At 42.3% G+C, this 18,114-nt stretch overlaps 1 protein-coding gene across 1 annotated transcript in view; it reads right to left on the bottom strand.

Moving 5' to 3' along the window:
* Positions 1–5,027: 5,027 nt before the first annotated feature.
* LOC124013664 (large neutral amino acids transporter small subunit 2-like) overlaps positions 5,028–18,114 on the bottom strand; it is a 35,987-nt gene continuing 22,900 nt past the window's right edge. Inside the window, exons 5-12 of the mRNA XM_046328038.1 lie at positions 16,814–16,939; positions 15,539–15,692; positions 15,108–15,231; positions 14,650–14,753; positions 12,396–12,492; positions 10,520–10,669; positions 7,007–7,184; positions 5,028–6,204 (exon numbers count right to left, since the gene is read on the bottom strand). Of these exons, the coding sequence (XP_046183994.1) occupies positions 6,050–6,204; positions 7,007–7,184; positions 10,520–10,669; positions 12,396–12,492; positions 14,650–14,753; positions 15,108–15,231; positions 15,539–15,692; positions 16,814–16,939 (1,088 nt within the window). The 3' untranslated portion in view covers positions 5,028–6,049. The remainder of the gene's footprint in view (positions 6,205–7,006; positions 7,185–10,519; positions 10,670–12,395; positions 12,493–14,649; positions 14,754–15,107; positions 15,232–15,538; positions 15,693–16,813; positions 16,940–18,114) is intronic.

Raw genomic sequence — 18,114 nt, 5'->3', positions numbered from 1 at the left:
CCGGTGTTGTGTTGTCATTAATGATGTGTTTAATGTTATAGAACTGAAAGGTACGTTCTGTAGGAAAAATACAAACGCCACACCAGTCATCAACAATGAATATACTTCAGTATATATTTATTTATCTCTTGTTACTATATGTACATTCATGCTGAAACTCACAAAAAGAATCCAGAAGAGACAGGAGGTTGGTAGAAAGTTAAACAGTTATCATGTGGTCAAGAAAATCTCTTGGCTCTATGTGTAAGGGAGATGGTTGGACTCAAAAATAATTTGCAGTAGAATTTATTTGATTTTAAATAGCTTAATTTATTTGAACTATCTGTCTATTTGGCTCCCAATGGTGCCAGGAGGATTAAGTATGGGGCTCACAATCTTATTGCTTAGAACAAAAACGCAGTGAGACCTCACATCATGTATTGCATGGCTCTTAGCGCATCCATATCCATCAACACATAGATAGGCATTGCCATAGCCTGGTTAAATGTGTTGTTATTGTGCTCACCATTGTTTCACTTGGTGAGTGCAACGTTCAGTGTGGTTTAACCAGGCTAGCATAGACAAGAAGGTGAGCAATGATTTACTGAGGTGTGTTTTGCAATATATAAAATATAATCTACCTATTTTATTTCTATGTTGCAGTACTACACACACCAAGGCTTCTACTGTATATTCCTGAACCACCATTGAAGGCCTGCAGTCCTCTGTTTGGTCTGTGTCAAGGGAGGCAATTGCTTGGTGTTATTAAATAGCTCATTTGTTTAGATGAGGCAGTGATTGAGTAGCCTGGTTCTATCTGTAGTCTATGTGCTTTAGCCATTCATTGTACCCTACCACAGTGATAGTCATGGCTGCATATACAGATCTAAGACCAGGCTAATATTGACCAAGCAGAACAGAAGGTCTGATACTACAATGTAAGCAGAACAGTAGGTCTGATACTACAATGTTGCTACAACGATTTCTCATTGGTAACGCATAGTAGTTGAAAAGATGAATATTCTACTGAAGGAAATAGCAAAATGGGGATATTTAAGTGCTATACCTGTGGGATTCTTCCTCAGTAATACACACATGATACACATTGGGTTTAACATTGGGGTTACCATGAATGTATATGAAGTCGTCAACCCTGTGCACATGCATCGCAATGTCCTTCTGTTGTAAGAGTAAAGCCATATTGTTTCTGAGGCGACTTGAGCTGATGGTGGTGGATTAATAATGCACAGTTATGTCGATAAAGAGGATACATTACCCACTTAAAAAAAAAAAAAATGTTTTTCCCGTGGTGAGTTCCCATACAGTACGTACAGTAGAATATATAGTTAATGTGACATCTAGTGATATATAGGCACATATCACACAACTTTCAGACACCCTGTCTGAGCTACAGTATATGTTGAAGTTCCAGGCAGACTACATTGCAGATGCATGCCAGATCTCACAACGCCTGGGTAGGTGTTTAACACATCAGCTAACCACATGATATAATATAGCAATCTGATGCCTGACTGCCCAGTTGATGACGTGACACATAACCATTGATTGATGCAATGCAACATCAGCAATGTAGTCGCCCTGGAACTCGACCTTTGACCCTGAACGAATGCTGTGATTATTAAACCTTCACAAGGACAACAGACACCAACCCATACCATGACCTTTGACTTGTGCTAGCACTGCAGTGGGTAAACTGTCTCTATACAAACTGGTTGACTTATAATAAACTGCAAGTATAGATGTATATTGATTTCAATGACTTAATACTGTAAAGTATGTGTCTAAGGTCCAAATCTGTATTATTATTGTACATTATTAATACAACTGCATCCATTACATTATTTTTGTATCTGCATGATCAGTAAATGACCATCGGAAATAACGTTAATGTGATTTTAGAGGAATGTGTATACATTTATGAAAGATTAAGACATCTAGACTAAAGGAATGACTTCTTCACTTCACTGGTAAGAGGTCTTAAGACAAAGGTGGTGGTCATTAACATAAAGCCAGCCCTCTATTGAAACCGGTAAACTCTTGAGTGTTCATTGGTTTTTGGCAGTGTGGAGAAGGCAGTGTGAATGTACTGAGAAGGCCCCAAACTGGTTATAAAATCTGAAGAAGAACAGTGTGTGTACGTGTGTGTTTCAAAGGTGAAATAGCGAGGCCATTGTTGGTATACTGGGCCACACCACCATCCATAGAATGTATACACTGACTGTAAGTCAAAAAGATTATATTATTATATTATTATTATTATTATTATATTATCCATAGTATACACTACTGGTCAAAAGATTTAGAACACCTACTCATTCAAGGGTTTTTCTTTATTTTTACTATTTTCTACATTGTAGAATAATGTAGTAACTATGAAATAGTAACTATGAAATAACACATATTGAATCATGTAGTAACCATAAATGTAGCCAATAGCCACCCTTTGCCTTGATGACAGCTTTGCACACTCTTGGCATTCTCTCTTCATGAGGTAGTCACCTGGAATGCATCTTTCTGTCTCTCTCTTTCTCTCGGAGGACCTGAGCCTGATGACTCCTTGCTGTACCCAGTCCACCTGGTCGTGCTGGTGCTCCAGTTTCAACTGTTCTGCCTGCGGCTATGAAACCCTGACCTGTTCACTGGACGTGCTACCTTGTCCCAGACCTGCTGTTTTCTCTCTCTACAGCACCATCTGTCTCTAACTCTGAATGATCGACTATGAAAATCCAACTGAGATTTACTCCTGAGGGGCTGACCTGTTGCACCCTCTACAACCACTGTGATTATTATTATTTGACCCTGCTGGTCATCTATGAACGTTTGAACATCTTGGCCATGTTCTGTTATAATCTCCACCCGGCACAGCCAGAAGAGGACTGGCCACCCCTCAGAGCCTGGTTCCTCTCTAGTTTTCTTCCTAGGTTCTGGCCTTTCTAGGGAGTTTTTCCTAGCCACCGTGCTTCTACATTTGCATTGCTTGCTGTTTGTGGTTTTAGGCTGGGTTTCTGTATAACACTTTGTGACATCGGCTGATGTAAAAAGGGTTTATAAATACATTTGATTGATTGATTGATTAACAGGTGTGCCTTCTTAAAAGTTTATTTGTGGAATTTCTTTCCTTCTTAGTGTGTTTGAGCAATTTCCGCAGATGTAATTCCCACCGTAAAGCATGGAGGAAATGTTATGGAGTGGGGGTGCTTTGCTGGTGACACTCGCTGTGATTGATTTAGAATTCACACTTAACCAGAATGGCTACCACAGCATTCTGCAGCGATACGCAATCCCATCTGGTTTAGGCATAGTGGGACTATCATTTGTTTTTCAACAGAACAATGACCCAACACACCTCCAGGCTGTGTAAGGGCTATTTTACCAAGAAGGAAAGTGATGGAGTGCTGCATCAGATGACCTGGCCTCCACAATCCCCCGACCTCAACCAAATTGAGATGGTTTGGGATGAGTCCGACCACAGAGTGAAGAAAAAGCAGCCAACAAGTGCTCAGCAAATGTGGAAACTCCATCAAGACTGTTGGAAAAGCATTCCAGGTGAAGCTGGTTGAGAGAATGCCAAGAGTGTGGAAAGATGTCATCAAGGCTATTTGAAGAATCTCATTTGTTTAACACTTTTTTGGTTACTACATGATTCCATATGTGTTATTTCATAGTTTTGACTTCTTCACTATTATACAATGTAGAAAATAGTGAAAATAAAGAAAAACCCTTGAATGAGTAGGTGATCTTGGACAACACCCTGTCGTTCTCAACTAACATCAAGGCGGTGGCCCGTTCCTGTAGGTTCATGCTCTACAACATCCGCAGAGTACGACCCTGTCTCACACAGGAAGCGGCGCAGGTCCTAATCCAGGCACTTGTCATCTCCCGTCTGGATTACTGCAACTCGCTGTTGGCTGGGCTCCCTGCCTGTGCCATTAAACCCCTACAACTCCTCCAGAACGCCGCAGCCCGTCTAGTGTTCAACCTTCCCAAGTTCTCTCACGTCACCCCACTCCTCCGCTCTCTCCACTGGCTTCCAGTTGAAGCTCGCATCCGCTACAAGACCATGGTGCTTGCCTACGGAGCTGTGAGGGGAACGGCACCTCAGTACCTCCAGGCTCTGATCAGGCCCTACACCCAAATAAGGGCACTGCGTTCATCCACCTCTGGCCTGCTCGCCTCCCTACCACTGAGGAAGTACAGTTCCCGCTCAGCCCAGTCAAAACTGTTCGCTGCTCTGGCTCCCCAATGGTGGAACAAACTCCCTCACGACGCCAGGACAGCGGAGTCAATCACCACCTTCCGGAGACACCTGAAACCCCACCTCTTTAAGGAATACTTAGGATAGGATAAAGTAATCCTTCTCACCCCCCCCTTAAAATATTTAGATGCACTATTGTAAAGTGACTGTTCCACTGGATGTCATAAGGTGAATGCACCAATTTGTAAGTCGCTCTGGATAAGAGCGTCTGCTAAATGACTTAAATGTAAATGTAAATGTAATCTAAGACTTTTGACAGGTAGCGTATGTATACTGTATATTACAGAGTCACCTGACAACAAACAAACAGAACATTTCTCGTTCATATAGGGGGTGTATCTAAATCCCTGATGTCACTTTAACAACAAACGTAACTTTACATTCATATCATATTATCCAGTTATTTTTGGGGACAAAACATGATCAGTTATATTAATTCAAACGTCACCAAATAAAGCACTATCAAACTACTTTGAAGAGTAGATGTGTTGATGTGTATTCATCTACAAAAATACTGAATTACCTCATTACTGATAGACATTAATAATAGACATTTACATCAACACCAGCACGCCACTGCTGTTGATTTACACTGCAGTAAGCTTAGCTACACATACAATTCAACTTCTGACAATTTTCTCCCAGGGCGTTGACATATGAGTGTGTGTTTGTGTGCATGTGAGTGTGTGTGTGTCCGTGCCTCTATAGGTGTAAGAACTGTAGCCGGCTTGTTAGTCTGTGCTTCTCGTCTTTTAAATCATCAGACTGTTCATTTGTAGAGTTGATTGTCTGCCTTTAATGAAATCTTCCTCAGGTATGCAGTAAACACACGGAGTCAACCTGGAATATTCAAAATGGTCATTTCTTTGTTTTTTTTCCATCAACATGATAAAAAAAAAATATATATCTTTAAAAATCTCTGGGTAAAATAACCTGTCAATGATAACAATTACATACCACTACCTAAGGCACCGAACCAGATCCCCCATAGGCTCTTAAAAGTATACCTTCGCTGTTGCAAAAAAAAGAAAAAGAAGACCCAAAAGTTATTGATATAGAACATAAAAAACAAATATAATAACAATGACACGTGATATAACCAATTACAACAATTATTTAAAAAAAACATTTTGGAATCAAAGACAGTATTTAGTGTAATTGAAACAGAACATTCAAAGAATGTATCTGAATTTGATGGTTTTGATAAAGGAATACAGCTATGGTGTGTTTTCAGTAAGACAAGGCAAATTCTATTCCAAAGGTGGCAAAAAAAGAAACAAAACACAAAAGCAATGCTGATGATGAATCTGCCACAGTACAGTACGAGTACTTTAAAATGGCCAGCGCTCTCCCACTCACGGAGTGTTCAGGGAGTGTGTGGAGGAAGATGAGGAGGATGAAAAAAAAAAGAGGAGTTAAGGGGGTAAATGAAAGGATTAGAGGATGAAAAGATGTGTATCTGTGAGGATGTCAGGTTGGATATGTCTTCTGCAATAAGCAGCGTTGAAAGGTGGCACACTGAAATGTAATGACCGGATATAGGTCTATATAGGTCTCCTCCTCCTCTCCTCTATTTGGCACAACATTGGTGATTGAAACAAAGATACAATCAGATGGGTGAACACATTAAAAACAGTGTGTGTCACTAAGAGTATTTCCGAGTCCTCTCTGCCATAGTGATACACCTGAAACTCTGACTCTACCTCAATGAGTTTGTGTGTGTGTCTGTGTGCGTGTGTGTTGAGGAGTTGGTGGGTGGTGGTGGTGTGGGGGGGGGGTAGTAAAGATGTGTGTTTAGCAGTCTGCAGACTTTCGTGTCTCCCCATCGTCTTGCGAGAGAGGGGCCTGGGCCTCCTTCAGCTCCTCGCCCTCCTCCCGGTTCCCTGCTCCCTTCGTTTCCCCTGGATACACCACCACACAGAACTTCTGGCCCAGGTAGGTCATCTTGGCTGAAGAGAGAGAAGAGGAGCGGTTAGGACACTAGAGTAGACTCCAAAACTAGTCAGTGGATCCATAGTAGAAATAGAGGGAAACAAGAGGATGACAAAAGACTCCAAACGTATAGTGAATGCAAAGTTGATATAGAGAGAAAGACAAAGAAGTTTATAAGTATCACATCATAAACACAGTACAATAGACCCTTGGCACATGTAACAGGAAAATACACAGGGTTAGATAGTTAGATTAGTAACTGTGGCCTTATCTGAATACCCAGACTTGTGTTCTAAATAGTAGGCATTTTGGGTTTGGGAAAATATAATGTTTTTTTGGTAAGTGGAATTTAAAAAATATAGTATGCTTTAAATCCCAGGATGTCATACTCATTTTGGCTTTTCCTCTAGTAGAATTCTCTGCACACTAATGAGGAGAGAATCATCTTTTGAGACCTCCGTGTGATTACTACACAGTACATACTAAATGATACACAGGTTAATTAGTACACAGTGTGTTGTTTTAGTAAGCAGTAGGCAACACATATTTCGGACACATAGTCTATCATAACAGCCTTAACATTGCCGATTTGGTTGTGAGCTACTGAGATTAGTAGTGACACGCTGTGAATCAACATACGTAACATAACGTCAAGTGACTAGTTGAGACAGTTGAGTTAATAAAAACTACAACAATTTTAAAGGTTGAATAAAGTTGAATTCATCTGAAGGAAGTTCCAGTTTATTGTAAATACGAAGTTATTCTTAATCAACTTGCCTGGTTAAATAGAGGTTAAATAAATAAATAAAGTTGCCGTACCAACGAAGCTGTTGAAGCATTCAGGCTTGTTGTCCCAGTAGACACCCAGGAAGTAGACCGGCACTCCAGTCAGCATGATAGCCATGCCGAGGCCACACACAATGGGCTCAGAGTACAGGGAGAAGATGAGCAGGAAGGCCCAGAACAATAGGTAGATGACCGGCCATACCAGACTGATCTGGAGGGGGAGAGAGAGAGGAGGGAGAGAGAGAGAGAGAGAGAGAGAGGGTGAGGATATGGGGAGAGAGAGAGAGAGAGAGAGAGAGAGAGAGAGAGAGAGAGAGAGAGAGAGAGAGAGAGAGAGAGAGAGAGAGAGAGAGAGAGAGAGAGAGAGAGAGAGAGAGAGAGAGAGAGAGAGAGGATATGGGAGAGAGAGAGAGAGAGAGAGAGAGAGATGAGAGATAGAGGGAGAGAGAGAGAGATATGGGATAGAGAGAGAGAGAGAGGTGAGGATAGAGAGAGAGAGAGAGAGAGAGAGAGAGAGAGAGAGAGAGAGAGAGGGAGGATGAGAGAGAGAGAGAGAGAGAGAGAGAGAGAGAGGGTGAGGATATGAGAGAGAGAGAGAGAGAGAGAGAGGAGGATGAGAGATATGAGAGAGAGAGAGAGATATGAGAGAGAGAGAGAGGATATGAGAGAGAGAGAGAGAGAGAGAGAGAGAGAGAGAGAGAGAGAGAGAGAGAGATATGAGAGAGAGAGAGAGAGAGAGAGAGAGAGATATGAGAAAGAGAAAGAGAGAGAGAGAGAGAGAGAGAGAGAGAGAGAGAGAGAGAGAGAGAGAGAGAGAGAGAGAGAGAGAGAGAGAGAGAGAGAGAGAGAGAGAGAGAGAGAGAGAGGTGGAGTCATAATGCAAAAACACAATGAGAATAGGCCCTCAAATACCTACAGTCAGATTTACCAAAATCTTTGCACTAGCTATAAAATTATCCCATACTTTCAAAAGGGAATTAAACACTGTGAAACAAACTAGATGGTACTTTTACATTAAGTAAACTTGGGACACGATTTAGCTCTTTAAAAGTATTATTGTGGTAGTGGAGGAAGTGTTCTGATTTCAGATTTAAATAGCAGAGAAGTAAAGTAGACCAGGAAGTCATAATGTGACACCCCTATGCGACACTCGTCCCTCAACTGATCTGTCTTGTAGGACGTGGAACTCGTCTCTAAAAAAAAATCTAGATTTTTGCTCATCGATCTAACACTAGTTCCTAAATTTAAAAAACCGCAGTAGCTATGACGCACTGGCTACTACGGCAAACTCATCATCTGAGCAAACTTGCTCCAGTTAGCAGCGTAGTGCAAGCTTGTTTGAATGGTCTTTAGGTAGCTTGTTTGAATGGTCTTTAGGTAGCTTGTTTGAATGGCCTTTAGGTAGCTTGTTTGAATGGCCTTTAGGTAGCTTGTTTGAATGGCCTTTAGGTAGCTTGTTTGAATGGCCTTTAGGTAGCTTGTTTGAATGGTCTTTAGGTAGCTTGTTTGAATGGTCTTTAGGTAGCTTGTTTGAATGGTCTTTAGGTAGCTTGTTTGAATGGTCTTTAGGTAGCTTGTTTGAATGGCCTTTAGGTAGCTTGTTTGAATGGCCTTTAGGTAGCTTGTTTGAATGGCCTTTAGGTAGCTTGTTTGAATGGCCTTTAGGTAGCTTGTTTGAATGGCCTTTAGGTAGCTTGTTTGAATGGCCTTTAGGTAGCTTGTTTGAATGGTCTTTAGGTAGCTTGTTTGAATGGCCTTTAGGTAGCTTGTTTGAATGGTCTTTAGGTAGCTTGTTTGAATGGCCTTTAGGTAGCTTGTTTGAATGGCCTTTAGGTAGCTTGTTTGAATGGCCTTTAGGTAGCTTGTTTGAATGGCCTTTAGGTAGCTTGTTTGAATGGCCTTTAGGTAGCTTGTTTGAATGGCCTTTAGGTAGCTTGTTTGAATGGCCTTTAGGTAGCTTGTTTGAATGGTCTTTAGGTAGCTTGTTTGAATGGCCTTTAGGTAGCTTGTTTGAATGGTCTTTAGGTAGCTTGTTTGAATGGCCTTTAGGTAGCTTGTTTGAATGGCCTTTAGGTAGCTTGTTTGTCAGCTTGTTGATGAAGTTGAAAGGCACCAAAGTTATTTGACTGTAATCAGAACTCAGCACATACAGCATCTGACTGACAGCTGGCACTGTGCCTTCGCTACTTTATAACATTTGTCCAACGCGATAATAATGTCGCAGAGGACAGTCAGCTGTGCTGTAGAACTGGGCGCACTATTACGGCAGAACGGATATATTGAAAACATATTTGTGCATTAGCTACATCTTCACTACACTACCTAGCTAGGAAAGGTGGTTCAGTGGACGATGTCACCTTGGTAACATTTTAGAACGTTAGAACAGCCAAATTTGTTTTTAGCTATCCTGTGAGTGCGCGTTATCAGACAGATCTGTGCAGACGGGCGTCACGCTATCTAACATGAGACAATGGGGAAAGTGGTCAATGTAGCTGATTTGTGTCAAAAATTACATTGTTGACAGTGAATAGAATGTTTGAAGTCACGGAAGTTTATAACAATGGCACTTTTAGACGGTTTTAGAAATCCCATTCAAGTGGAGGATTAAAACATTTTAAGGACAAAAAGCGTAATAGGTTAAAAAGTACAAATATTATCAAAAAGTTGTATGCAAGCAACTTAATCCAGACATATTTTAAAGTTTGAATGTAATTTCTAGCTTAAATGGTGTCAGAGGAGTAACGTAAACTCACCCCATTCCGTACAAATGTGCTGCAACCGCAACATTCAAACGAGGCGACAAAGAAAACTAATGGAACTGTGTTGACGTCAAAATCGGGGGTGTGAACTAGGTTTCTATTCAAGCGTTGATCGACATGGTAATGGCTCTATAGTATTGGAGAAAAGTTGAAAAAACTGACCCTCGGTTACATCTTGAAGTGTCATGTAGTAACGTACAGCACACATAAAGCAACTATTTCTGTCTTACAATCTCTCTCCACCAGGTGTAGCACTTCTATCCTCCTTTAAAAACAAGAAATGGACAGTGACGGGAGTAATGGGGGGATACCTAGTCATCACCATTCTCAAAGCAATTTTCCCACACAACATCTCTCCTTCTCACTATCACGCATTAATTTCTCTTCCCCACCCGCCATTTTTAAAAAGACCCGACGGGGCTCATTGCCTGCTTGAATTATGCAGAAACGGGCAGCGTTTAGGTCATGTAATTGATTCTGTTGAAAAGGGGAGAAAATGTGCTTTACAATGGTATTGACAGTACAGTTGATCTGGAAGTATTACGTTTTTGGGGAGCTAAAATAAGGGCAATTGTACGGACCAAGGCAATGTACGAGTTTACATGAGTTTACGTTAGTGTACTAAAGAATCATATAAAGATAGATGTATGACAAAGATTTAAAGTGGGACGTCCAATTAAAAAGTATATATAAAGTGTATCCTAAATGAAGATTTGTTGGAAACGTTTAGTAAGTGTAGATAGCCTCAAGAACCCAGTGCCAAGAAAATGTCTTCTTTGAAATTCACCCTGATTGGTCGGTGCATATCGGGTGCCTTGATGCGCAGCACAATCTGCCCGGCAACAGTGACCCCGTAGAAGAGGTAGTTGATGAAGCCCACGTAGTTAATGAGGGTGTACATGTCACTGGTGCACAGCATCAACAGGGTGGACAGACACTGGGGGAGGGAGGGAGAGAGGGAGAGAATGGGTCAATATGGGTACAGTATATGAAAATATAAAGTACACTACATGACCAAAAGAATGTGGACACATGCTCGTCGAACATCTCATTCCAATATCATGGGCATTAATATTCCAATTAACATGGGCATTAACAGCCTCCACTCTTCCACATACTTTTGTACATACAGTGGGAAGAAAAAGTATGTGAAAACTTTAGAATTACCTGGATTTCTACATAAATTGGTCATAAAATGTTATCTGATCTTCATCTAAGTCATAACAATAGACAAACACAGTCTGCTTAAACTAACAACACACAAACAATTATAAATGTTAATGTCTTTATTGAATACACTGTGTAAATATTCACAGTGCAGGTTGGAAAAAGTATGTGAACCCCTGGATTTAATAACAGGTTGACCCTTCTTTTGCAGCAATAACCTCAACCAAACGTTTTCTGTAGTTGCGGATCAGACCTGCACAACGGTCAGGAGGAATTTTTGACCATTCCTCTTTACAAAACTGTTTCAGTTCCACAATATTCTTGTGATGTCTGGTGTGAACCGCTCTCTTGAGGTCATGCCACAGCATCTCAATCGGGTTGAGGTCAGGACTCTGACTGGGCCACTCAGGTTGAGGTCAGGACTCTGACTGGGCCACTCCAGAAGGCGTATTTTCTTCTGTTCAAGCCATTCTGTTGTTGATTTACTTCTGTATTTTGGGTTGTTGTCCTGTTGAATCACCCAACATCTGTTGAGCTTCAATTGGTGGACAGGTAGCCTTATATTCTCCTGCAAAATGTCTTGATAAATTTGGGAATTAATTTTTCAGTTCTAAGGTGTCCAGGCCCTGAGTCAGCAAAGCATCCCAAACCATGAAGCTCCCTCCACCATAGTTTAAAATTGGGATGAGGTTTTAATGTTGGTGTGCTGAGCCTTTTTTCTCTCCACATATATTGTTGTGTGTTCCTTCCAAACTACACAACTTTAGTTTCATCTGTCCACAGAATATTTTGCCAGCACCACTGAGGAACATCCAGGTGCTCTCTTTTGCAAACTTTTTTGGACAGCAGTGCCTTCTTCCATGGTGTCCTTCCATGAACACCTTTCTTGTTTAGTGTTTCACATATTTTAGACTCGTCAACAGAGATGTTAGCATCTTCCAGAGATTTCTGTAAGTCTTTAGCTGACACTCTATGATTCTTCTTAACCTCATTCTGTGCTGTGCTCTTGCAGTCATCTTTGCAGGACGGCCACTCCTAGTGAGAGTAGCAACACTTTGTCTTACCGAGGACTGACTTTTAGAGATACGTTTATGCTTTATGCAAGGCAACAATTATTAATCTTAGGTCTTCTGAGATCTATTTAGATTTAAATTATGTATTCAATATAGACAAGAAAAACACAATCATTTGTGTGTTATTAGTTTAAGCACGCCGTGTCTATTGTTGTGACTTAGATGAAGATCAGATAAAAAATGTTGATGTAAAATGTATGCAGAAATCCAGGTAATTCCAAAGGGTTCACATACTTTATCTTGCCACTGTATAGTGTACTGTGCAGACACAGACACCTGTGTCAAAGGTAAATACATAGAGAGAAAGAAAGAGAGAGGGGAAGAGAGATGGAGAGAGAGAGAGAGAGAGAGAGAGAGAGAGAGAGAGAGAGAGAGAGAGAGAGAGAGAGAGAGAGAGAGAGAGAGACAGGATGTAGCACTCACAGTGAAGAGCAGAGCAGGGATGGGGGTACAACGCTTCACGTGGATCATGGCCAGGAGACTGGGGAGGTGGCCCTCTCTGGCTCCTGCAAAGAACAACCTGTTCGAGAGAAAGAGATTGAGAGCGAGTGAGAGACGGGTTAACTACTAATACAATCCAACGCAGTGCAACAATACGGAGCAATGAACGGTTGACGTGGGTGGGATAAGTACACCGATAAAAAAAAAGAAGAAGAGAGTTCACAGAGAAAGATAATACAGTACCAGACAAAAGTTTGGACACACCTACTCATTCAAGGGTTTTTCTTCATTTGTACTATTTTCTACATTGTAGAATAATAGTGAAGACATCAAAACTATGAAATAACACATAAGGAATCATGTAGTAACCAACAAAACAAAATGTATTCATCATCATGTTGAATCATGTTAAACAAATCAAAATATATTTTATATTTGAGATTCTTCAAAGTAGCCACCCTTTGCCTTGATGACAGCTTTGCACAATCTTGGCATTCTCTCAACCAGCTTCATGAGGAATGCTTTTCCAATAATCTTGAAGAAATTCCCACATATGCTGAGCACTTGAAGGCTGCTTTTCCTTCACTCTGCAGTCCAACTCATCCCAAACCATCTCAATTGGGTTGAGGTCGGGTGATTGTGGAGGCCAGGCCATCTGATGTAGCACTCCATCACTCTTCTTCTTGATCAAATAGCCCTTACACAGCCTGTAGCTGTGTTGGGTCATTGTCCTGTTGAAAAACAAATGATAGTCCCATTAAGTGCAAACCTGATGGGATGGCGTATCGCTGCAGAATGTTGTGGTAGCCATGTTGGTTAAGTGTGCTTTGAATTCTAAATAAATCGCTGACAGTGTCACCAGCAATGCACCCCCACACCATCACACCTCCTCCTCCATGCTTCATGGTGGGAACCACACATGCAGAGATCATCCGTTCACCTACTCTGCGTCTCACAAAGACAAATCTCAAATTTGGACTGATCAGATCAAAGGACAGTCTAATGTGCATTGCGCTAGTTTCTTGGCCCAAGCAAGTCTCTTCTTCTTATTGGTGTCCTTTAGTAGTGGTTTCTTTGCAGCAATTTGACCATGAAGGCCTGATTCACGCAGTCTCCCCTGAACAGTTGATGTTGAGATGTGTCTGTTACTTGAACTGTGAAGCATTTATTTGGGATACAATTTCTGAGGCTGGTAACTTGTTATGCAGGTGAGTGAGGACCCAAAAGCGACTTAACAGAAACAGAGTTTAGATCATGTCCAAACAGAAAACGACAAATCCTGAATCCTTAACAGGAAATGTCCAAACGGGGATAACAGAAATCCTCTAGTTTGTAGAGGGGAATAACAGGATAAGCGGCCACAGACTGCAGGTCCCTTCGGGTAGGCGCAGGCCGTAGCTGACAGAGACACCTGCTCACACGCAGCATCTGATGAAGGCAAAAACACGACAGGACGGAACAAGAACACAGCACAGCAAACAAGGATCCGACAAGGACAGAAGCGGAAACAGAGAGAGAAATAGGGACTTAATCAGAGGGCAAAATAGGGGACAGGTGTGAAAGAGTAAACGAGGTAGTTAGGAGAATGAGGAACAGCTGGGAGCAGGAATGGAACGATAGAGAGAGAGAGAGGGATAGAGAGAGGGAAAGAACCTAATAAGACCAGCAAGGGGAAACGAATAGAAGAGAAAGCACAGGGACAAGACATGACAATCTATGACAAAACATGACATAACTCTAATGAACTTATTCTCTGCAGCAGAGGATGAGAGCCAGTTTCATCATAGCGCTGGATGGTTTTTGCGACTGCACTTCAAGACACTTTCAAAGTTCTTGAAATTGATTGGCTCAAACACATTCTACAAATGAACTTTTAACAAGGCACACCTGTTAATTTAAATGCATTCCAGGTGACTACATCATGAAGCTGGTTAAGAGAATGCCTAAAGTGTGCAAAGCTGTCATCAAGGCAAAGGGTGGTTACTTTGAATAATCTCACATTTTAAATATATTTTTGGTTTGTTTTAACACTTTTTTAGTTACTACATGATTCCATATGTGTTATTTCATAGTTTGGATTTCTTCACAATTATTCTACAATGTAGAAAATAGTCAAATATAAGGAAAAATCTTGGAATGAGTAGGTGTGTCCAAACTTTTGACTGGTACTGTTTATGGAGATAGATAAAGAAAAACATAGATACAAGAGGCAGATAAATAATGTGGAGGAGAATACCGTGACGAGGTGAAGAGGGACCCGTTGACCCCTCCGAAGGTGGACAGAGCAACAGAGATGGGCATGATCCATGACATCACGCCTAGCAGCTTCTCACCAAACGTCTGGAGGGAGAAAGGAAGGAAGGAATAGACAGAGGAATATAGGGAGGAAGAGAGGGGACAAGAGAATATGGTGAAACACACAATTACACATTCAATGAACTGCTACATAGCTACACCACAAGGTTTGATACTTATACACTTAAAGGTTAAAATTGCAGCATCAGTTGATTGATAATATGGTACAGATATGCCACTCCACTAAGCAGAATTCAAAGTTGAATCTGAATTTAAGGACCATTAACTCTCTGTGACCGACAAGGGGGCGCCAGAGGCCTTTGTTAATACTGAGGTTGAACGCGAATAAACCCAGAGCTGCTTCCTGATCCTGGCAGGACGGTGGGTGGAGCTACTCACTACAGCAACAGCGTTGGAGGCCAGCAGCTCCTGAGGACTCATGGCGGTGACGTAAGCGATGTTGGCAAACACGTACACGAACGTCACCAAGGGGATGGAGATGAAGATGGCACGTGGAAGATTCCTAGAATAGAGAGAGGAATGGAGGGATGGGGAGAAGGGATGGGGAGAAGGGATGGGGAGAAGGGATGGGGAGAAGGGATGGGGAGAAGGGATGGGGGAAGGTATATCATTCATTAGAGACATGTAGGTTATATAGGTATCAGTCCAGTTCAGAATTGAGAGAGGGATGGAGAAAAGGTAGACCAAAAAGGTAGACCATTTATTAAAGACATGTAGGTCTCATTCAATAGGGATCAGTCCAGTTCTCAAATATAATATCAAAATATAGAATTTGGGACACGCATGGACTAATTGTAGTAGGGCTTTACACATAGGGGTCAACCAGCTCCTCAGTGACGTAGTTGAGGAAGTTCCATCCTCCGTAGGCGAAGGAGCCTTGTAGGAAGGCCAGGGCTATCAGTCCCACGTCGTACTCCTGGAAGGGATCAAAGGCATGGGCTGGCTCCAGCCAATAGTACTCCCCTGGAGGAGTAGAGGGGAACAGAGGGGAAGAAGAGCGAACGAATGGGGATTAGAATGAGGATTTTATGGTGGTGTAGGCCTAGATTTTAGAGTGGTGTAGGCCTAGATTTTGTATTTTTGTGAAATATGTCATATTTCACAAAAATAATAACAATAATAACAATAAGGATGCAGTGTGTGCATGTGTGTGTGTTTGTGTGTGTGACAGACAGACAGAGTACGCACTATTGGCTTGCACACCATGTCTACTTCCGACCCCGTCTATCTCTGTCCTTTCCACCTAGTCTCATCTTTTCGTTGTCATGCCAATACGAACAGGTCATGCATCCTTAATCTCTCTTCCTGCCTCCCTCTTTCTTCCTCTCCTTCTTTCGCTGTCATTGTCTGCCTCTTCCCCGCCTCTCTCCGTCATCTCTCTCTGGTTGGTGATTCTCCAATACTCTCACCCATTGTATCCTTACACAAACACTCTCTCTCTTCTCTCTGTGTTTACAGCCCTATTCTCACTGTTGTCTCTGTCTGTCTCTCTCATAACTGACCCTCATTAGTGTTATGCTAACTAACCCACAGACACGACTGGGATGAAAACCATCTTAAAACTCTATTAGCTCTGTGAGTTTTATCAGAGGCCCCAGAACTGTGACCTCTTATCTCTGTGAATCGGGAAGCTATGTCTGTGTCGCAAACAGCACCCTATTCTCTATGTAGTGCACTACTTTCTATCAGGGCCCATAGGGCTGTGGTGAAAAGAAGTGCACTATATGTGGATTAGGGTGTCATTTGGGACACAGACTTTGAGTCCACAGCGACTCAGACTTTGAGTCCATATTGACCCAGTGATGGGATGTCAGTGGGGTTTGGTGTCTTTGTTGTGTCTCTGAACCGAGAGAGAGATGAGAGAGATGGGCAGACTCTGTGGTATGGAGTGTGATACACACACACACACACACACACACACACACACACACACACACACACACACACACACACACACACACACACACACACACACACACACACACACACACACACACACACACACACACACACACACACACACACACACACACACACACACACACACACACACACACACACACACACACGGTGCCTAGTCCTACCCTTGCAGATCTGCACAATGCCCATGATAATGATGAGAGCCAGTGCCAGCAGCTTGCCGGCTGTGAAGATGTCCTGGACTCTGGTGGCCCATCGCACACTGGAGCAGTTCACCCACGTCAACAAAACTGAAAGAGAGAGAGAGAGAGAGAGAGAGAGAGAGAGAGAGAGAGAGAGAGAGAGAGAGGGGGGGGAGGAGGAAGCGATAGTGTTATAGTGTTATAATTGATTAAATGTGTTTTTATCATTATGCGTTTTTGCTGTGGCAATATAAGATAGGGACTTATAATGCCACGAAAGCTTGTTGAATTAAACTGAATTCAATTGTCAATAAAGCTTGAATTATATTCAACTGAAAGGTTCAATTGTCAATAAAGCTTGAATCAAATTGAACTACAAGAAATATTACACAACAGAGATCAACACAATACAATTCACGCTGGGCGTTGTGCTCCGTTCATTCATGTCCTCCACTGCTCTCTGCTACATTACACTAAGCCAGGCCAGAATAACTCAGGAACACAATGGCGAATCCCAGTAGAATAAACATAGTAGACTGGAGGAATTCTCACCATAGAATTCTCATCAGCTCAGCAGAGATCTGTTGCTAACAATGCACAAAGGGAAAAGTACACGACTGCACTACATTTCCCTTCTGTTGTGTTTTTTTTGAAGGGTTTCCAACAGCGATCGGTGTGACACGTGGCACGGACACTAGCGAGTGGTCATAATACTATAAACGGTGACGTAAGGAGAGAGGAATAGAGCGAGCGAGAGAGAGAGAGACTGAGAAACAGAAACAGTAGTAGCGGATGGATAGAGAATCGGAAGGAGGGAGAAGAAGGTGTGTGTGTGTGTGTGTGCGACGGGAGTTGCAGTAACACACATTGAGCTACAACTGGTCGTGACACGTCAACAAAAGGTGACGCACGCAGCTACCTTTGCTATCATCATTGATTCAACCAGGGTGTGCCCAACCAGTGTGTGCCCAGTGGGACTGTACTATCACAACGTACTAGGACCCCCCCCCCCCCCCCCCCCCCTCTCCTTGCCTCTCAACTTCTCGGACACAATGACACGTACCACACGCCAAAGGCTCATGGGCCTGAGTTCATCCACAGACACTGACTGGGGTTCAGTGTGTCTGTCCTGCACTCTGTCCCACCTCCACCTCTCTCGTGCTGCAGTGCAGTACATGTCACCATGGTCCCCGCAATGGAATTAACGTCCTGTCCAGGTGGTGTACTTGTACATCAAGCTGCACTACGCCACAGAGACAGGAGATGTATGGGCTGTTCTGGCA

Source organism: Oncorhynchus gorbuscha, linkage group LG25 (assembly GCF_021184085.1).
Source record: "Oncorhynchus gorbuscha isolate QuinsamMale2020 ecotype Even-year linkage group LG25, OgorEven_v1.0, whole genome shotgun sequence".
Classification (NCBI taxonomy): Eukaryota; Metazoa; Chordata; class Actinopteri; order Salmoniformes; family Salmonidae; genus Oncorhynchus; species Oncorhynchus gorbuscha.
Note: the sequence above shows the minus strand (reverse complement) of the source record. Positions and strands in the feature narration are given on the sequence as shown.